Genomic DNA, 19,811 nt, shown 5'->3' on the forward strand with positions numbered 1-19,811 from the left:
CATGGACAAGGGCAAGCAGTGGCCTCCTTCTGCAGACTGGAAGAAGTAAGAACACTTAGTGAAAGGTTCACAATGTACTTACATTCACTTCACCTGCATAGAAATGCAGCCTTCAGAGTCACTGCTTCATCTATTGTTACCAATAACATAGAAATCATCAAAATACTTTCTACTGCAACCAATTTGCAAGCATCAGTAAAGCTGTAAACCATTCTAATGCACAAACCATACAGACTGTGAAGGCTTAATTCACACTGGGTATATTTGTTTTGGTTCATACTAATACTATCTATACTATTTGGTTCATACTAATACTAGAAAACACCATCTTTTTTGTTTTTCCTGGCTCATTTTACAGTGAAAATGGTTAAGAAAAAAAAAGAAAGAATGGCCATCTGTCTTTTTCTAAGATGCACATAATTTAACTAAACTCCAAGCACAAGCTTTAGTTAGAGGTACAACAGTTAGAAACCAGAGATAACAGTTTTATGAGAACAAGATAGGAAGGGAACGAGGGAAGCAGATTTTACACCTAAGCCACTGAAAACTATTTGTTAGCAACCTTTCTGCAACCTACAGTATACATTTTTACCAATGCTTCTGGTTCTCATTTAAAGACTTTCTCTATGTGAGCCATGGAAAACACTTGCAAACAGTCTGTAAGTACACTGCTATTGCAAGCTCCTCGGGGCTCCCCAGTCTGGTTGTTGCATGTGGGCTCCATGAAAGCTGAAGTGCTGAGAGTATCTCAGAAATAAAGCTGGTGTCACATCTGCACCCTCAGAGTTCCTACAGCTGAACAATTGCTCAACTGAACATCCTTCCCTCTCACCTACAGCCTTTCGATATTTGTCTCATTCAGACAAAAGTATTCTCCAGAAAAGGCCAAATATCCTGAGACCATTACAGATGTTATGCGATCTGACCAGGGGTAAACAAGTCAGTGGATGGGTTTATTTAAAATACTCATGATAAATCTGAAGAATGTTACAGCACTTCATCAGCCTTGGGTTCTGTTTCATGTATCGTATCTTCTATAAGCTATAAGTTAGCTAAAAAAACTTCTTAAAACAATGGATGTGCATGCAGACATAAGCAAACCTTTCCCATCTGAAACTGTGCAGAAACAGCCCATTCTTTCCTATAGGACAGTGACCTGTTTTGTTTATAAAAGAATAAAAATGCAATTAAACAACCTTATTACAGAATAAGGTTACATTTTCCAAGATGAAAACCAAACATCTCTCTATCTGGACAATTTTGAACTAAATTTGACCTGGGACACCACCTACTAGAAACAAATAATAAAGTTGAGATGAATTTATTATTCCCTTTTAATGAATATTTCACCTCTATAAAATTAATCCTCTCTTTCCAAAACACCGAGTAAAAACAACGTTTCAAACTCCCTTTATCTGCATTTGCAGCGTTTAAAGTTACTTGGTATTGTTAACATAAATGAAGACTATTTTTCAACCCTTTCCAAATCAATTCTCATTACCCAAGTCTGCCACCTGCTGTCCATTTCCATATTGCTTGTTTCCAAAGCGAGGTTTACATGACTCAAAGCAGATCATACAGTCGATGTCCCAACATATGCAGAAACAACGAGACACACAGTTCTCACCAGGATTTCAAACAAAGTTACCAGCCATGTAACTACAAAGCAGAGGATACCCCCCGTGCCTCTGTAATATGGAAACTGCACACGACTGGAAACGTGACCTGTAAGATGAGACTGCCTCACCTGCAACCCTTGGACCACAAAGCATTAGACTGGGTGTATTTCTTAGTGCCAGTCAGGTTTGTGGCAAACAGGCTATGAAAACATGATACAGCCTTAAGCAAGTTATTAGTGGAGTATATTCATGGCGTGTACACTTTGCCTACCAAGACAGCCTACAGATATGATGAAGTGTACAAACAATACTTACAACACTCTTATTAGCTCTCAAACTGGTTTCCCACTAATGCACAGGAAACAATGTTAAGCCTTAACCTGACCCTGCAGCTATAGCACTCTTGCAGCACCAGCTCTTCCTCTTGAACAAACACACCTCAAGGTATCTAAGTCTGAACAACAGTATCCATATAAGAGAAAGGCAAAGCTAGACTGGATGCCTTTCTGCACACAAAAGTACTCCAAACTGGACACAGATCCCAATGTCTGATGACATTCAATCACCTTGACGTGTATGACCACAATCTATACAGCTTTCAAACATCCCAACTGTCAGTTGTATATAAGGATTTTCAGTAACTAAACTGGAAAGCTGAGCATGGAAATGAATGCAACTTCCAGGAAAAACCACAAAAACAAGTAACATGCAGCATCTATCAATTTATATCCTCTAGTTCCGTACAGTGGTGAGGGTACACAGAATAAGAAACAACCATTCCCTGAATGCTGAGGCAAGATACAAAGGATTATAAAAACCTTCAAGTAATGAAAGCATGTTCCAATTACAACCAGAAACTTCACTACCTGGCTTTGGTGGTGCATGAACAGTTTGTGTAGAAGGTGATGGCTCTGCAGGGGCTGCTGCATCTTTATCTCCACACATCTGAAGAGAACCCAGCTCTGCCTTCTTCTCATTCACCTCTTCTTTTGATTCTCCTTTGTCTTCATCTTCATTCTCCACTCTGTCTGCATGATCCTCATTTAAGGGCGTCAGTTCAGCCTCACTGACATGAGATTCACTTCTGTGTACAAAGTCACATGAGACTGCATCCTCTATATGGGAATCCATAGGCTCTTCTGTAAACAATTAAAAACTGCGTGAGTTGATTTATTTCTGTGTAACCAAAGCTCACACCCTGCAACGTTAGCACCAAGATCAACTGATTTCCAGTTTTGCAGCCATTTTTCCAATGAATACATCTGGATTAGTCTGAAAACTAGCAGCTTTTTTGCCAGTCTTACTAGCATCATTTTATAAATGATAAGAGATTTGCCCCATTTTAATGAAGTCGTCACTAATTTCACACTACACATATTACAAAAGGGAAATTAGGTCTCAGGACTGATGCAACAGGTTCCTCCACCACTAAAATTAGGTGGTTTCAGTGTTCGATAAGCCAAGTGTGTCACCTCTCAGCCACTTGGAGGAGAAAGCCTTCTTCCTGTTTCTCCTTCCTTTTCACTGTCCTGCTTGGACATCTCCAGATTATCACTTTTATGACAGCTAATAACAGTCTGATTCCCTACAGCATCAGCTACAAAGCAAGCTTGTGTTTGGAGATAAAAATGAAAATACACTGGTACAAGCAAAAAGCAGGGAAACTTCCTCCAGTGGAGGAAGGCAACTGCCACAATCTGTTTGCTCCACTGCACTGTGCCCTCAGTTCAAGACACCATGAAGACAAAACTTGGTCAGGCCTTTACAAAGGGGACTGCATGGAGAAAACCAACAAATCAAATCACACTGACACCATTCAATCATTCAGCCAGCAGCTCGATCCTCATTTCAAACACCAGTCTTGCTTTTTCCAACACCGGGAGTTTCTTACCTTCGTTCGCCGCTTTTGAAACATCTCCTTTAGAAATGAATTTCAACATTTTCTTCAGAACTTTCTTGTGAGATTTGGAGGTCTGAAAATGCAGTGCCTGGCATCTTAAAGACAAAGTTATATTTTGAACAAATATATGAAGCAGTCATAAGGAAATCAATGAAATAATAAGCAACCAAATAGTTTATCAGCACTCTTGATTAGATAATATTATGCCCTCCTGTTCTCCATAATATCATTATTATAGCAATACACACGCATTCAATAATCACAAAAGCATATCGCTGTGACCTGAAGCACTGCAGAAAGAAAAGCTCTCCCTAGGAGGGTAACACACTAGAATAGACAACATTGAACATAACCTCTAGGGGTAGAAAAGCTTATCTAGAGTCATTTTTACCTATTCAATTGACACCCTCAATTATTTGGGATACTAAAGCAGTTCTGGTTCATCTGCACCATCAAACAAAACAGCAGACATTGAACTCTTGCCTTGGACTGCGACACAAAACAAAAGGGAAGGGTACAGACTGCATACAGGAAAACATTACAGAGCCAATGACAATATCACAGAGCAGCCCATGTGCCTGCACACAAACTCACCAGAATATACTTGGTATAACGAAAAGCAGATGAACTTAAGTCCTATGTGTTTGAACCAACAAACATAGTGGTTGGACACACTTTAAATGGTCAAATCATTACAATACTATAATCCAAGTCTCTTACCTTATTGTGTATTGAGGGCAACACGTTTGATTCATGATAGGTTTGTAGACATATTTTCCACTTCTAAAAATAACAATAAACACATGCTGTTTTTCAAAACTGCTTATCTTGCAACATAAAGCAACATTTTTGTTTAAGTAGCAACAAAATCTTACAGAAATAGTATCAAAAGCTGAGAAGGAAGCTCTGTGGCTTCTTGCTGTTACATTAAAGCATTATCCATCTAGAATAAATACATTTTAATTAATGAAAGTTCACCAGAGAGCACAGCTAAGAAAAGCATGTTGCACTTAGGGTGCTTTCTGTGTATCAGAATAATAACCTGGATTCTCCAGCACATTCCCACTCGAACACCTACTCTTATTCCTATGAACTAACTACAATCAAGGTGACAACAGTTACCTGTAACACAATGGAAAGTGCAGCAGTGATAGCCCTCTCCCCCTTGCACACATAATACTTTTTCATTTCTGCCCCTTATTAGCTCAGCAACTTCTGATAATAAACTACTGATAATAAATCACGTACCCCTAGAAACAGAGCCTAGGAAAAAGGGAATTAGCATTTCCTGTACTCAAGGGATTCTACAAGAGGAGAGCAAAAGAAGAATGAATCCAAGCTAGTGAAATTTTGGTATCATTTGAAATTTACCTTCGCCATCCTCTATCAATGAGGTCCTGGTAATCTTGAACCGTCATTGAATGTGCCCACATACCTGAAAGAAACAGCAGCACATTTGATTGGCAACAACAACTACACGTTAATACAAAGATGTAACGAGTTCTATAGAAGTTACATAAAACTACACAGCTAACACGACACGAATAGACATCTCTCAAGGACATAGTGTATTCATCAGCCTTATCAACAAGGCGTTCAACATTAGAGACAGCAACAAAAGTGCAGGTTTTCTCTCCCCTATTCCTTCCTCTGGGGTTGGGATGTTGCTCTCCGTGGGTTGCCCTAACAGAAATGCTTTAAGCTCCCATTCTTGCTGTGAGGACACACCGACTTTCTATGAGGAAGCCACCTGGAAAACACGATGTTTTGGCTTTCTTAAGCCAAAACACCTAAGCAAGCAGGCTCACCTCTGCTACTCGAAGAGCACAACAACCTGTAAGCTGTGCACGCAGCTACCTACCGCTGGAGGACCGAACAGCAGCATCTGACACGTTTGGGACTCACAGCACGGAGCCTAAGGAGAAGGCCCTAAGGCTGAGTATTACTGACAGCAATAAGAGCTGGACGCGGCCCTGTCTGTGCACTCCCTCAGGGCAGAGCAAGGAGCTGCAGGGCCGGCCCTCCCTCCCCGCGTCCCCCTCCCAGCCCCGTCCCGCACCATGGGAGAGGTTTCCGCTCTGGTTCTTGCAGTATCCGCAGCGGTACCCGTCCTCTCCCCCGAAGTACTCCACGATGCTCGCCGAGCTGCCGGCCCCCGCCATGTTCCCTCGGCCCGCCGTCCCACACCGCACCCCTCACCACCCGGAAGCGGCCGCCGCCGCCATCTTTGCTGCGGGCACCCGGAAGGAGCGGCGCCGCCATCTTCACGGCCCTTCCCCCCCATACAGACCGCCGAGCTCCTCCATCTTTAGTGAGGGCGGCTGCTCTACCACAGCGGCTCGGATCTCAGCACCGGGCCCGACCCGCCTTCCCCCGCTCACCGGCCGAGACCTTGCCCTGCTCCGAGGCGCAGTAGCCGCAGCGGTAGCCCTCCTTCCAGCCCCTGTACTCCACCACAGCACGGTGCATGGCGGCATGGCCCCGCCCGGAGCGCCGCCCCGCTACCGTCAGTCCCTGAGCTCCTCAGTCACCTCATGGTGAACCGTTATGGATGGACTGAGGAGCTCTGTGGAGCTTCAACACGGCGCCAATAAATTGACAGTAATCAATTGCAACGATAGGGTTAACCCTGAGACAACTTCACGTTTCAATAAAAAATAAATTTAATATTACAATATATACAGATAAAAAGGTATCCTTGAATTAAGACTTTCCTCTAAGGCACCTAGAGGGGGAAAAAAAAAAAAAAAGTAATAATTAAGATACAGCAGTTAGCACATAAATAATACAGTAATTCAGTTCTATTGCTCAAAGGATTTGGGAGGGAACCAGACAGGCTAAGCCCCTCTTCAGACCACTCTTAACCAGCTCAGCTGTTAGTATGTTAAAAGAAACACTACAGAAACTACAATGTGATTCTTCACAGCCTAATGTTTCAGTATAAAATTCAATAAAACATCCCGCAGGTGAACTGCCATCAAATATGAACTTGTCAGTTAATTTACCATATAGACAACAACTAAATGAGCAAGATTGAGAATATAGAAAGCCAGGATGTCACACAACTACCCAGCTTATAGTGCTTCTACATGTATCACCACACATTTCCTCCACGTGCAAAAGGAACTTGAATGCTGTCCCTTCAATTTGATGTATTAAGAGAACTTACTTAAAGAATTAAGCTGTCTCCATTTCATCTTCATTGCTATTAGGAGGGCTGATCATAGGCTCTGTTATTTCATATGTTTCTACAATTTCCTAGTTAGAAATGGCAGAAAAATACATTAAGTTACAGGGCTGAACTGTTTAAATACAATTGCAATTATTACCACCAGACGTAAATGAGGTTTCTCATACTAAAGCATTATTCTGAATGTCCATTCTGCACATTCTGAGGAGAAAATTTTTACAGCTAAGAAACCTTATCAAAAATTAGAGGACAGTGAGGAAAATGGACCTCACTTCTAGGAAGAAATATCATATAGAAGGGGACATAATAGATGGTGTGATTACACTACACAGCCCTCACTAAGTAGTAAAAGCAAGTCATTAAAGTCAAAAGCACTTAAACTGGCAGGGCCCACAAAATTAAATGCAGTAATACATGAGACAGTAATAGTAATATGTGAACATTCATCCTCATCTGAGCACACAACAACACAACTCTCAGATGTATTCTTAACCTTCAGGGAAAAGAAATGAATTGAAGATATCAAGTTATTATACCCTCCATTCTTCATGACTCAGGGAAATGATAGCTTGCTTCCGTGCTCGAGCACCATGGTCATCATTTCTTCCTTCAGCATTCCGGACAGGCTCTGTTCAAGATATTGCATTTTCAGTATCTTTACAGTTATAAAGGCAGCATCCTTCAGGAAGGCAAAAGCTTCCCAAAGATCAATACCACTAACATGATCTAAACAGTTTTTTAGAGCTAGGCTTACATACCTATTACTGGCAATTTATCTTCATCCAGCTTTAATCTTGCTAAGCCATCCTAAAAACAGAGTAGGATTGAAGATTTCAGATGTTAGATCTGAATGAGATAATGGACTGATCTGTCTAAATAGTCACTAATACATCATCACAAACAAGAGCATACGTTGATAAATAACCCTAATTAGGGAGAAGTAAGAATATATTTAATTGCAGTGATTACAAAGGAGAATGCAGTAAATATTAAATTAAACCTAATTGTTCTGCCTTACCCTTATTATGAAGGACACGTGGAAGATGTTTTCCACAGTGCGTGCAAAGGAGTTTGGATCAACCACAAGATCAAAGAAGAAAATGGGAGTACAAGCTGGCAAAGTCAAAATGGTTCAGTTAAAAAACAATAACAAAAGCAGGCGATACCACAGAGTTAATACACAAACTAACATCACTACTCGCTTTCAAAGCTAAGTCGACGCTTACAGTGATTTAGCTATAATGCTGACTTCACAACTGTGTGTACAGACCAAGTTTCAGGTACACTATTTGATTTACCTCTTAAAAATAAATAGTTGAAACTAATTTCGCCATCAAATGGGTTCTGAAACCTCCCTCCTCAGGGAGGTTCAAGAGCTGGACGTGGTTCTGTTGGCTTTACATCAGCAAGGGGCTTGGACCAGATGACCTCTAGAGGTCCCTTCCAACCTCAAACCTTTCTTTGATTAAATGAAACCTCAACTCATTAGATTTCATAAGGAATACATAGCCAACAAATGACCTTCAGAATAAACAGTTCTACTTATCAGCTCCAACTCATTTTGCCTCTATAGTTTAACAGCTCTTAGCTGTGGAAGGAAAGACTACTCGTGTTCTCAAATTAATGCTACAAAAGCTAAATCGAGTCATACTTACGATCATTTCTAAAATGAGTCTGTAACAGCCCCAAGATCCTCTCCACTTCTTTTGCTGTAGCTTCCTGATGAGACTCTTCCATTTTTTTTAACTGTTATAAAGACAAGAACATGAAATTGACCTTTTATGAACTCACTATGTAACAGAAAGCATTTTTTCTATATCACACATAGAGTTACAGACGCTTATGCAAGCATCTGAAAACTTACAAAGTGCTTTAGGAATGAGTTTCCCATTGTACGATACAAGCAGTGACCTTTCAGTTGATGTGTTTTCAGCCTTTCCTTTCAGAGGCAGAGCAAATAAGCTAATCTGAACTTGTCTTGATCTCTTCTGATGATTACTGTTCCAGGCATTTCAGCCTGGAATATGGCCAACCATGCAAATGAATTGGTAGGCGATCAGAATACTCATCATTTTCTTTACCTTTTTCCTTCAGTCAGTTCAACCTCTGTTCTCTTTGAGATGTACCAACACCTTAGAAAGACACTAAAGAACCTAAGAAAAACGTTTCCTACACTATCAGACCTGCAAGATCACAGCAAGCTGGAAACTCTCTGTGAGACATTTATTTTCATCTTTCTCTTTAAAAACTGAGCAAAAAAGAAAAGTCCCGCCATTCTCTGCTCTATTGTGACACAGTTCTGTGGATACAAACTGGGCATTTGACACCTCTTCACATGCACTAATGCCATACAAGCTCCACTGGGCTTCTAAAGATTTTGGAACATCTGTCAGTCACCCATTGTAGGTACTTCTTTTATATCTATAAAACATGTTTGAAAGACCATTCTTGGAAGTGAACCTATGACAAGAAATAGCAGGGAAAGTGAAAATAAACATGCAGACCATAAGCCCAACTTCATTCCACTCAGTTCATGAAATACTTCAGTCCACATAAATTACCAGGCATAAGAGTAAAGTCTGAATCTTTTAGTGCTACACCGGTAAGAGTTACAAATCCCAAAACAAAAACAGAAAGATTTTTATGTCCCTCGAAATTACCCTGTTATAACAGATCATTAATAAAGACAGCAGTGTACAAACCTGAGCTGGCATTGCCCGTGTTTCTTTCCCTCCTGGAGCCTTTCTCTGCCTCTCAATTCGTTGCCTGGGAATGGGAGGCTCAGACTTGAAAGACCCCAACCTAAACAGAATAAAAATCACATATATGTGTTTGGGAAATGTTGAGTCACAGCCTGAGCCACTGATTGAGCACCTGGGGAAAGGACCCAGCCAGCCCTGGCAGCACAGGTGAAGGCAATTCAGCTGTGTGAGAAGAAGGGGTGGATCCTGGCTGCACTTCTCTTACACCTCATTTAAGGCCTCATTTGAGATTAAACTCTACTTGAGTCCAGGGCATTAAAGGTAATTAATCAGAATTAACACCACTTAGGGTCATTTGCTTGCACTGCAAAAAAACTTACATGTAGTGAAAAGAAGGTGCTCTCCTGAAGTACTTTTCTGCTTCTTCTCCCAGCTTATACCAAGCATTACTGGGTAAGTAGCAACCTGACATGCTCTCAGAATCACTATCGTTTCCATCTGTTTCTGTGCGATTTATACCCATGAATGTAAGCTATGAAAAAGAAAACAGCAATGAGAATTCCCATCAAGAAAGATTAGTAGACAGATCAATGGTGAAAAGCTGTATTACAGTGCCTGTCCTACTAAATTACTATTTAACGTCACAGTGTAGCATAAGAAATACGGCTTTGCTGAAGATACAATCAATATATACAGGCAAGTCATGGTGTATCTAAATAGAGGATTTAACAGCAGACATCTACACTAGATGAGAAAATCCAAAAATCAGTGTTTTGCAGTGAATCAATTTCACATAGAAATGACTGGCCTGTAGTTCTTCCAACTACTGTATGGAAAAACCCTTGGATGGACTGTAAGAAAATAGAGCCTAAGTTTATCTCATTTCAAGGGCTCTTAAGCTTCCAAATACTTCACTAGATCCCAAGAAAGGTATTCCCTCCTCAACGAACTCCTCTTTCTTACATTACAAATGACAGCAGACACTGGCGAATACACACAGACTTTTGTTTTTCACTGCTTAGATTATCATCACTATTAGACAAAAGTCACACGAGTTTCTGCTCTCTAATTATTAGCACATGAAAATGGGAGTGTAGTGTTTATCCATTCAATGAAATCAAGAATCATCTGAATAATACACACGGAACCTTGAGAACTCCATTCAAAAACACATAAAGCAGTAAACTAGATAAAGAAACTGCTTGGTGTCAAACCAGAGAACATCTATCAAAGAAAGTATTTAAGACTGACTTAAAAGCACGCACTGGCAAAGTAATCCTATATAAAGAAACAGGGCAAAGCCTAACTCTGGAACTTACCAGATCTTCTGCAAATGTCAATGAATCAAATGTTGTGATCTCTGAGCGCAACTCGTTGGCTTTCTCCTTTCCTAGATTTGATGCCAAGACAAGAAATTGAGCATCCAGTGCAGCTTCTCGTGCTCGGGAAACTGTTACAAGAAGAAAAAGAGCAGATGTTAGCAATACACAATTGTCAAAAACCAAATTCAGATCATCAACGCAGAGCTTTGTAAACCACTTAATTGCAATGAGCCCCAATTCAATTAGTTACATAATACTCACATTTCCAAGGGAAAAGGAGAGGATGACTGAACAAGGGCAAGCACAAAGAACTAACAGGTCACCTCGTAACAACCTTAACATTGCGTATTAATATTTCTGATAAAGTACTCGGATGCCAGCTTCATTCTCTTGCTCTTTTTCGTTCATAAGGGCTTCATCTCTTCCCACTGTCAAGCAATCACAAGGACTACAAGAATTCGTTACCTCCACTGAATAGTTGATTGGCTTCCTCCAAAGCTTCTGTCAGCCTGTTGCTTTTGGAGCTCAGCATGTCCTCACGATTTTCTAAGGGAAAGGACACAAATGAAAGCCTACGTTATTTAAATACAGAAGCATCAATACATACATACACACACCTCAACTGAAACTCTTCTGCTCGCACACCACACCATTGTGAAGTTGTGTTAATTACATACATTCAATTAGTTTTATTGCAAAGCTCAATATTGATAGATCCCAGATTCCTCTTGGCTGCTGCTAAATACCCACATCAGTGCCAAAGCAGCCACTAATTACTGCTGGGGTTTCTGTGCTGCTTCACCTTAACCTTTTAAATTAAGGACTTCAGGAAACAAAGGGATACAAAACAAAGGCAGAGTGATTTCTGAACATCACCAGCTCAAACACAGTTACTCATATGTAAAGTATACATGATTTAACAAGGCTTTCAGATGTGCAGTTCTCAGTTACTCTCATCCTTCAAGGAACAAGTTCAGTGCACTGGCATGGACAGCACTGATGTTTTTCTTACGTAAGCACAGACTGGCCCGTCCATAAACCACGCTGTATCCCTTTATAACAGCTCTACACATTCAGCCCGCAGGAAGCAATCAGCACTGGATCCCGCTACGTTTGGCACTGCTTCCTAAACCACAGTCGTAATGCCTTAATGAGAAAAGCAACACAGCGCAAACCTCAATGGAAGAAGCAGAAACACAGGCACTAAGCTGGAGAGCTGCTCATAGAATCGCTTCAGCTGGCAGGGCACCTTAAAGGCCACCTGGTCCAAGCCTCTGCAATGCACAGGGACACCCCAGCCCCCATCAGGCTCTCACTGTCCCCTCATGCGGGGTGTCTGCAAGGCTGAAATGCCTCCACATCCCATGGCAGCCCATAGAATGCCTCAGCACCTTCATTATAAACATCTTCTTCACTATATTCAGTCTAAATCTCCTCTCTTTGCATTTGAAACCATTTCCCCTTGTCCCGTCGCAGCAGACCCTGCTAAAAGGCTGCTCTCCTTCCTTCTTCCAGCCCTTCAGGCACCTCCAGGCCGCTCTTAGCTCCCCCCCAGACCCTTCTCTTCCCCACCTCTGCCTGCCCTCCCAGGGAAGGTTTCCATCCCTCGGGTCGCTGCCCATGTCGACGCAGAGCTCCACGTGAGCCGTCCCAGCTCAGATCAGAGCCCCATGACCACCTGCCGGCCTAACCCACAGCCCCGTCTCACGCTGCACGCTGCAGATCAGCTCTCGGTACTGGTTGCGGATCATCCTCCTGCTGCTCTCATCGCCGCCACCTTCGTTGTTCCCCGGCGGTTGCAGCCTCTCGCTCTCCGGCTCCTCTTCGTCGTCCTCGTCCTCCTCTTCATCCTCCTGGTCCCCTTCCTCGGAGGCCGGCGGGCGGCCCCGGCTCCCCGAGAGCCGCCGCTGCCTCCGCTGAGAGACGGAGCTGCCGCGAGAAGCTGAAGACAGCGAGATGCGGCTGCGGGCAGAGCCGGGACTCCGCGGGGAGGAGGAATCTCCGCTTCCATCCAACTCGGCCATCGCTGCCGGCGCTCGGGGCTGCGCGGCCGCCGTAGAAAGAGCGGGAGGGGCAGAGCGGGCCGCGCTCACCCGGCACAGCGGGGAGGCGGGGCCGAGGCGGCACGTTGAGTCAATACGGCCTGGGGGGCTGGGAGCTGAGAGTTTGGGGTTGGGGCTGCGCTGCTCCTCCCTCGCTGCTGTCCCTCAGCTGGTCGGAGCTCGCGGGCGGCCTCGGTTCGTTCTCGGATCAAACGGCCCGCGGCGGTTATTGCCAGTGAGCCGCGCCGCGAGCACCGGGAGAGGGCGCAGCCGTTTTGGTCGGGGCTAAAAGTTGTTTAACGTTCAACTCGGCGGCAGCGAATCCTTCCGAGCTGTGCTTCTGAGCAGCTCTAATGTGAGGAGACGGCGAGGGGGGTCGGGCAGCCCGGCAGCCTGTGCCAAGTGTGAAGGGTTTGAGGGGTGCAAGTGTCAGCCAGCACGAACTGTGCTGTCTCATGGCTGGAGAGTGACACAGAGCCGCTGTGCCAGCACTGATTGTCCTGCGAGTGGAACCCAGCCACAGCATCCAAGTGATTTCTCCTCCTTAGCAGCACGTGTTTTGTATAACTCACCGCACACAGAAGCTCAGACAGACGCTGTGTTTCAGGAAGCGGCTCCAAGCAGTCCCCACTGACATCAAATAGAAATAATGCTATTCCTTATGGTGCTGAGAACTTAATTACCAATGGTGTTCACTGTGTGTCTCCGGGTAGGTCCAAGGTCTGCAATCTGCTTGCTTTATTAATGTAGAAGTGCACGTTTATACCTTATACATTTATACACAAGATTCTTGCAGGAGCTTTTCTTTCCATGTTTACAGATTATCCAATGGCAGGTAAAAATGTGGCACCAGATCTCCTTCCAGCACAGTGGGTTCGGGTACAGCCCATCGAATCACAGCAAACATGGTGCCTGTGCAAGAAGGTATTTCCAGAGGAACAATTACGAACGGAACTCTGTAAAACACACGGGACCCCATCTGCTGTGTAGTCAGGGGGAGAAAGCAGACAGAAAGGATTTATAGTGAAGTCATCTACACTGCAATGTGCTTTTCCAGAAGGAATCACAAAGCTAATGTTCCACTTGTGTGTCAAGTAGGTCAGATTTGCTCCAAAGAGAGCAAAATAAAACCCAGTTGTGCGTCTTTCTTCAACTACTGCATTCAGATAAATGGGCTGAGAGATCCATCTCATCCACAGTGGGAAGAGACGGGCTGCTTTCCCTCTTTGCCAAGCGTGTGGATGAGAGAAGACTAAACACTGGCAAAGAGGTTTAGAATGGAATGGTGGCAGGAGACTTTTCTAGTGCCAGGTACTCTCACAGCGTTCCCAGACTTGGAATGTTTGTTCTGAGCTCCAGCAAAGCATTCCTTGGGAAATACACCAAGCAGTGCTGACTTGCAGTGTTTTTCTCTAGCCATGCTATGGCTGTGTGTGCTGGTGGTGAATAGTTTTCCTAACTTACTGAGTTAGTCAGGTGGAAAGGCAGCCTGACACTTGGTACTTACAGCCCTGTAGTGTTTGCCAGAGGGGAAAATTCCAGTTACAGTGGTGTATCACACAGCTTGTCTCACTACCTTAGGCAAAAGGCTTACTAACATCAACAATGACAGCAGGCTGCGCGCCATGTACGGACCTATCTTGTGTTATTCTCAACCAGCAACTGAGAATCCCTGTAAAGAACTGATGTGTCACAGCCCTGCAGATCCCTGGGTCAGATTCCTTACACTTCATAGCTCTCCAGCATAGTGTTCTCAAACATAAGCCAATTCACATTAATAGAACACTTTCATGTGATCCAGGGAGAAAGGGGATCCATACACCAGCTAGGAGAGAAGGAGTGCGGAAGGTTATAAAAGTCAGTGGTAAATTGAATGGTGTGCTTTCATTTTTAGTCTAGAGGAAAACTGGTAAGTAATATTTTACTAGTTCTTTAAAGTTAAAAATGTCTAGACTCAAAGCAGTTTGCTAATTATGCTTTAGACATTACTAAAAGGTGGAAGGAGTGTCTTATAAGTAAAAGAACCTTCTCTGCTTACCAGTAAAAAACACAGTGGTTCCTTTGAGGTTCTTTAGTTTCGTGATCTCTCGTATAACCTGTTTTACAATCCACATAACCTCTAATGTAGACAACAGGATGATGACTATTTAATAGTATCTTTCTAAGACCAACAGACTGACATTGGATGATGACTATTTAATAATATCTCTTTAAGACCATGCTAAGATATTAGCATGCATGTCCTAAAACAGCTGTTTTAAAAACAAGCTGCAACGTTACAGGCTGCAATAGCAATTTGAGAATGCTGGAGGTTTTTAATATGGCACTCTTCCATGGTTCTTTTTTTTCAGAGGTAGTTCTAAGGGTTTGTTTCAGAAGGGGTTGCTTGTTGATTTTACGTTGCCATGTAACGACAAGAATGTGTCTCATACGCAGAATTTCAGGGATAAAATTAGCTGGCTGCTCTCTAGAAAGACTGTGCAGATGTTTAACTGTGTTCCTAAGTGAGAGCTGACCATCATCCACACCTACAGGTGGAAAGTTACCTCCGGTGACCCAAACCTCTTTCTTATAGATCTTCAGATATCTAAAGACACTTGTAGCCTGTCCTGATAAGAGAACTGAGATTCAAATAGTACTTCATTAGACTGAGACTAACATGGATTTTTACCATTATGTTACTATGTTGAAATACATTGCCGACACATAAGGACAGAGCTACTTCAATTGATTCTGCATTTTTCTAATAAAAAGGGCTTATATTGCTGTTATGTTTTGGTAGCAAGGCTGGTAGTTGGCCAGAGGGGTCAAATGAGCCCATGGACAGAAATGCTAAGCCTTGTTGTCTTTATTTCCCTTACCCTGCCCTTCACATCTGCATCTGAGTCTGCATCTACATCTACATGTAGGCATTTTTCCACCTTTGAAACAGAGATCTGTGAGAATTACAGGTTTGGGTGCTCTATGGACCAGGTATCAGTTTGCACGTGCTCCCAAATCAGCCAGTTAGCATTTTTCATCAAACATTTGGACAGTCCCAAAGCAGGCTGTGGCAAGAAATTTAAGGCAGCCTCATCGACTTATATTGTAAATCGATGGTTAGTTTGCGTTGCATGATGTAGAGTGAGTAGAACAGGAATAGAAAGAGAAGCAATCGTTAGGAGAGCTTACAGATTATGGGGATGGTGGAGGGAGAAGGAGACATCCCTGTGGAAGTTCATACCATAGAACAACCTTCAAATTGAGTTGGGCAGAACAAGCCTGAAGAGAGTGAACGTTTGTCCCGTGTCTCTGATCTAAGCTTAAACCCAAGATCTTAAATTCAATTGCTTCTACATTCAACCACCTCAATTAATGACTGAAGAGTTCCATTGCTGGCAGCCAGTCTCAGAGTAAAGACTTCACAGAGTGTAGTTTTTCTTGACAGAATCCTTTTTAACTACGGGCTCCTAAAGATCATGTGGGGAAACAAAGTTTGAGTTAATTTGTGTTGTTTTCCATTAGACACCCTTGCACACGGGATGCTGTGAAAATACGTCAGTCATCAAGACAGATACAAAATATACAAGGCTCAGCAAGTCTGACACAATACTGCTCTATACATTCTTGCCAAAATAAATTTGTCATTAAATGCTAGTTAGGACTTGACAGACTCATTTAGTTCTCTGGTTTCACAGTAAGCATATGATCCAGCACCCGTGGTGCTTGGGCAAACCAAGACTCAGCCAGCTCTGAGTCCTTGCAAATGGATCAGGCTGTGTTTGTTTGCTTCATATCCAGAGCAGCAGTGTGCTGTGTGGGATTGTACAGGACTCCTAGCAATAGTCTGGCTGCATGAGTAAAAGGTAAGAATGATTTAATTTATCTAAATGAAATCTGTTTTTCTGAATCAGAAGAGATTCTCTTGATTCACGCAGGCTGGGCGTATAGCATAAAAACCTTTTCTAGCTACCCAACCACAATGAGTTAGGTGTCATGCTAATCATTCTTTTGGCTGAGAACAGTTGCTGTATTTGCAACAGAAGTGTTTTGGAAGGAAACAAGACCAGTATGAATGTGATTAAGAAAGCAAGATAATCTCTTTAGTGATAATGAAGGAAAACAGGAACCTTTAGGAGGAATGCAATGCAACAGCTGTGTGTGCAGAACTGATCTGACTGAAGTGATCAAATCAGACCAAGCGGCAAGGATTTGCTAAGCAGTTTTTCAGGAAAGATTGCTTAAGGATGTTTTCTCCCATTCCCAAAATATATTTACTCTATAAAACCAGGAAGAACAAAAAAGCCCACAAACAGCTTTGGGTGAGATATACACTCCTCCTTAACCCTATTTTCTTTGACTCTGTTGAGCTGTCAGTCAAATAGCAGCACCTCATGCTTTTAAGGTTCAGTGTCAGCTTTTCACTCACCCTCTCAAAGAGGCAGAGAGATGTGTAGGTCTCCTGGAGCACAACTGATCTTTGATGCTATCAGACCCTGGCACTGTGAGCATCTCCTTGCTGCAGCCAGAGGCGCAGACTGCTGCAGAAAGAGAAGTACAAAACAGCAGCTCACAAGTCTCAAAACCCTAATTGTTAAAGCGCAGCTTAATAAATCTGCAGTTATGGACCTTGCATGCCTAGATTTTAATGAGCTCCATTCTGATTGTTGCTTGGTACAGATTACGAATTCCCTAACACCATGTGTGTGATGTATTATACATAGCTGTCTTTCACTTTTATTATTATTATCCTCAGATGATTTGAGCTGTTGTCCTATTTTTCATCCTCATAGAGAAAGCTTTTGATTAGTCTATCATGATTTGGGTTTTTTTGTATTTCTTTGTGTGTCTGTGTGCACTCCATATGCAGCACATTGAACTGAAACTACAGCAATTGCTACTAGCTGTTGGAATAAGCTTCATGCCTACTTGTTGCACTGCCTATTACTCACAGTTTCCGTGCCACTTCCAACTGTAAACTGAAAATTACACTCAACCACTTTCTTTATGAGAAAAAGCTGCTTTTAGCCACAAATTTGGAGCACTGCAGAATTTTATGGAACCCAGATGAAAATCTCTGCACGATGCCATGGGATGGGGGACGTCTAAATTCATGACATCAAGTCTGTTCCTACTTTCTGTGCTGGGCTCTTAGTTCAGTGCTCTCATCAGAGGTGATGTGCATCAGGAGCATGGAGCACTGACATATTATTACTAAAGGTGACATTCTTGCACTGTAATAAACCAGCCTCAACATTTCTTTGTTGTTATGGACATTATGTTTAGGCCCAACGTTATCCCAGTGTTTTAAGAGTTTTGGAAATAGCGCTTTTGCATTAATGTATTCTACAGTCTCATCATATCTTTCCATGGCAAGTTCTTATATCTGAAGACTGAAGAGGTTGAGGTCAATCTATAAGCTCTTGCACTTACCATAAACAATCCAACTCCATCAACTCAGTGAATTCCAGTATACAGATGCTTGATCACATAAGAAAAGAATGATCACATCTGGATACAAGAAGATACAGTCTCAGTTCAGTTTATCCCATTAGCTACAGGGGGTGGTATTGCATATCCTCCAACCTTATATGACCTTTAAACTGGGCAAACAGCTGTGAGCCTTATTTTGTGTTCACCGCATTGACTTAAAATACGGTTACTGTCCACTCTTTGGGTACTAGAGACAGTCGTGGTTTCATGTTAGGACTAGAAGTGTTGTTATTTTTTTCACTTAGTGGTATCTCCGACTGCTTTGTGATTCATTAAAAACAGCTGTTGTAACTGGGAGAACTGAGTCCACATCCAAACATGACTCCAGTCACCGGACTGAAGTGACAGGGCTGGTTACAGACATCGTAGGTGCAGTTAAAGGAAAGCTGGACCAAAGTTGCTTATTTCCATTCACTTTATTACCCTTTTTTAATTTTCCCAGGGCTGAAAGAACGGCTCAATGACAAATAGATAAATAGCAGATAAATAGAAACCAACTGTGGAATCAAGTTTCATCTGTTCATCTGTCAAGTTCCATCTGTCATAATGACCAAAACCAAAATAACTACAGCTGATGTTCAAAATGCCTAATTAGATTTTGGTGTTAAAATCTTACTGAGATTAAATGGGGAACTGACATCTTGAACTGGGCTGTTTCCAGACTCAGGAAGTCAATATTGCAGATGATTTCTGAAGATTTTCATCCCAGTTTTAACATTCGTTATGACGATCTTTGCTTTAAAATGTAAAATGTAAATTCAGCTCCTTGTTACACGTAACAACAGTTATTTTCTGAGCCTGATCTCCAGAGAACCCTCCCAAATCAAAAGCAGGACTGAGTTAAAATCCATCAAAGCCCTGAGTATTTGCTAATGATGAGGAAACACTAATGCAGAAAATACACCTGTAAATGAAGAGTGAAATTCTGAAACTGGATATTGTTTATACTATTGGAAAATGATAACATGAGTATAAATAGTGTAGGCCCAGCTGGACAAGGCAATGTGTTAGATGAGTTTAAATCTGTCGTTAGGAGGAGCTGATTAGGTTTATGTCTGTCAAAAGGATGAAGAGTTGTGCCATCTGTAACAACAGCGAGCGGCTCAGTTAACTTTATATCTCCACCAACATTGCTGGGACAGCTTCCCACCATTAGATCATCCCTTAAAAAAGTCACAACCACAGGAGCAAACATCAAGAACTCCAGTTTAGAGTAAGTGCATCGTAGGCACCAATCACTGTCACCAGATCATCATACAGACTTCAGGCACTGTCTTTAACTGACCTCATTGTCTTGTTTTGCATGCCTGCTTCATTGAGTCAAAAGAGCCAAGGAGAGAAATGGGTGTATAATTGATATTCACCTTAAACATTCAAGTCATTACATCCATTAAAAAACTGTTATAAAGATGATGGAAGAGTGGTAATTCCAATAATGAAGCACTCGTTATTATGCTGTTATTATCTTTAGCACGTCAAATAGGTTTCAGCCTTACTGCTTTACTTTGTTTATTTATTTGTGATGTTTTTAATGGTACCCTGTGACATTGCTGTGCAGAAAAAT

General features: G+C 42.3%; 3 protein-coding genes across 10 annotated transcripts in view; 1 reads left to right on the forward strand and 2 right to left on the reverse strand.

The window, feature by feature from the left end:
* The window catches only part of ATE1 (arginyltransferase 1), a 56,428-nt gene extending 50,320 nt beyond the window's left edge, over positions 1-6,108 (reverse strand). For 4 of the 7 annotated variants that reach the window (XM_015867500.2, XM_015867496.2, XM_015867495.2 and 1 more), the window contains exons 1-5: positions 5,579-5,754; positions 4,891-4,954; positions 4,240-4,302; positions 3,511-3,614; positions 2,486-2,758 (exon numbers count right to left, since the gene is read on the reverse strand). In XM_015867500.2, the coding sequence (XP_015722986.1) occupies positions 2,486-2,758; positions 3,511-3,614; positions 4,240-4,302; positions 4,891-4,954; positions 5,579-5,681 (607 nt within the window). In that variant the 5' untranslated portion in view covers positions 5,682-5,754. Of the gene's footprint in view, positions 1-2,485; positions 2,759-3,510; positions 3,615-4,239; positions 4,303-4,890; positions 4,955-5,380; positions 5,503-5,578; positions 5,755-5,900 lie in introns of those variants that run through there. The other 3 variants (XM_015867503.2, XM_015867498.2, XM_015867499.2) reach the window with 2 other exon arrangements.
* A 50-nt stretch (positions 6,109-6,158) lies between these two features.
* Positions 6,159-13,033, reverse strand: NSMCE4A (NSE4 homolog A, SMC5-SMC6 complex component). Its single transcript, XM_015867504.2, has 11 exons — positions 12,442-13,033; positions 11,199-11,279; positions 10,731-10,861; positions 9,792-9,943; positions 9,412-9,511; positions 8,365-8,455; positions 7,728-7,822; positions 7,468-7,516; positions 7,246-7,337; positions 6,689-6,777; positions 6,159-6,244 (listed from the first exon to the last, which is right to left on the reverse strand). The coding sequence occupies exons 1-10, from the start codon at positions 12,755-12,757 to the stop codon at positions 6,697-6,699; spliced, it is 1,188 nt and encodes a 395-aa protein (XP_015722990.1). The 5' UTR covers positions 12,758-13,033; the 3' UTR covers positions 6,159-6,244; positions 6,689-6,696.
* A 3,482-nt stretch (positions 13,034-16,515) lies between these two features.
* TACC2 (transforming acidic coiled-coil containing protein 2) overlaps positions 16,516-19,811 on the forward strand; it is a 96,944-nt gene continuing 93,648 nt past the window's right edge. Inside the window, exon 1 of one of the 2 annotated variants that reach the window (XM_015867493.2) lies at positions 16,516-16,620. In XM_015867493.2, the coding sequence (XP_015722979.1) occupies positions 16,610-16,620 (11 nt within the window). In that variant the 5' untranslated portion in view covers positions 16,516-16,609. The remainder of the gene's footprint in view (positions 16,621-19,811) is intronic. The other variant, XM_032445541.1, reaches the window with a different exon arrangement.

Source organism: Coturnix japonica, chromosome 6 (assembly GCF_001577835.2).
Source record: "Coturnix japonica isolate 7356 chromosome 6, Coturnix japonica 2.1, whole genome shotgun sequence".
Classification (NCBI taxonomy): domain Eukaryota; kingdom Metazoa; phylum Chordata; class Aves; order Galliformes; family Phasianidae; genus Coturnix; species Coturnix japonica.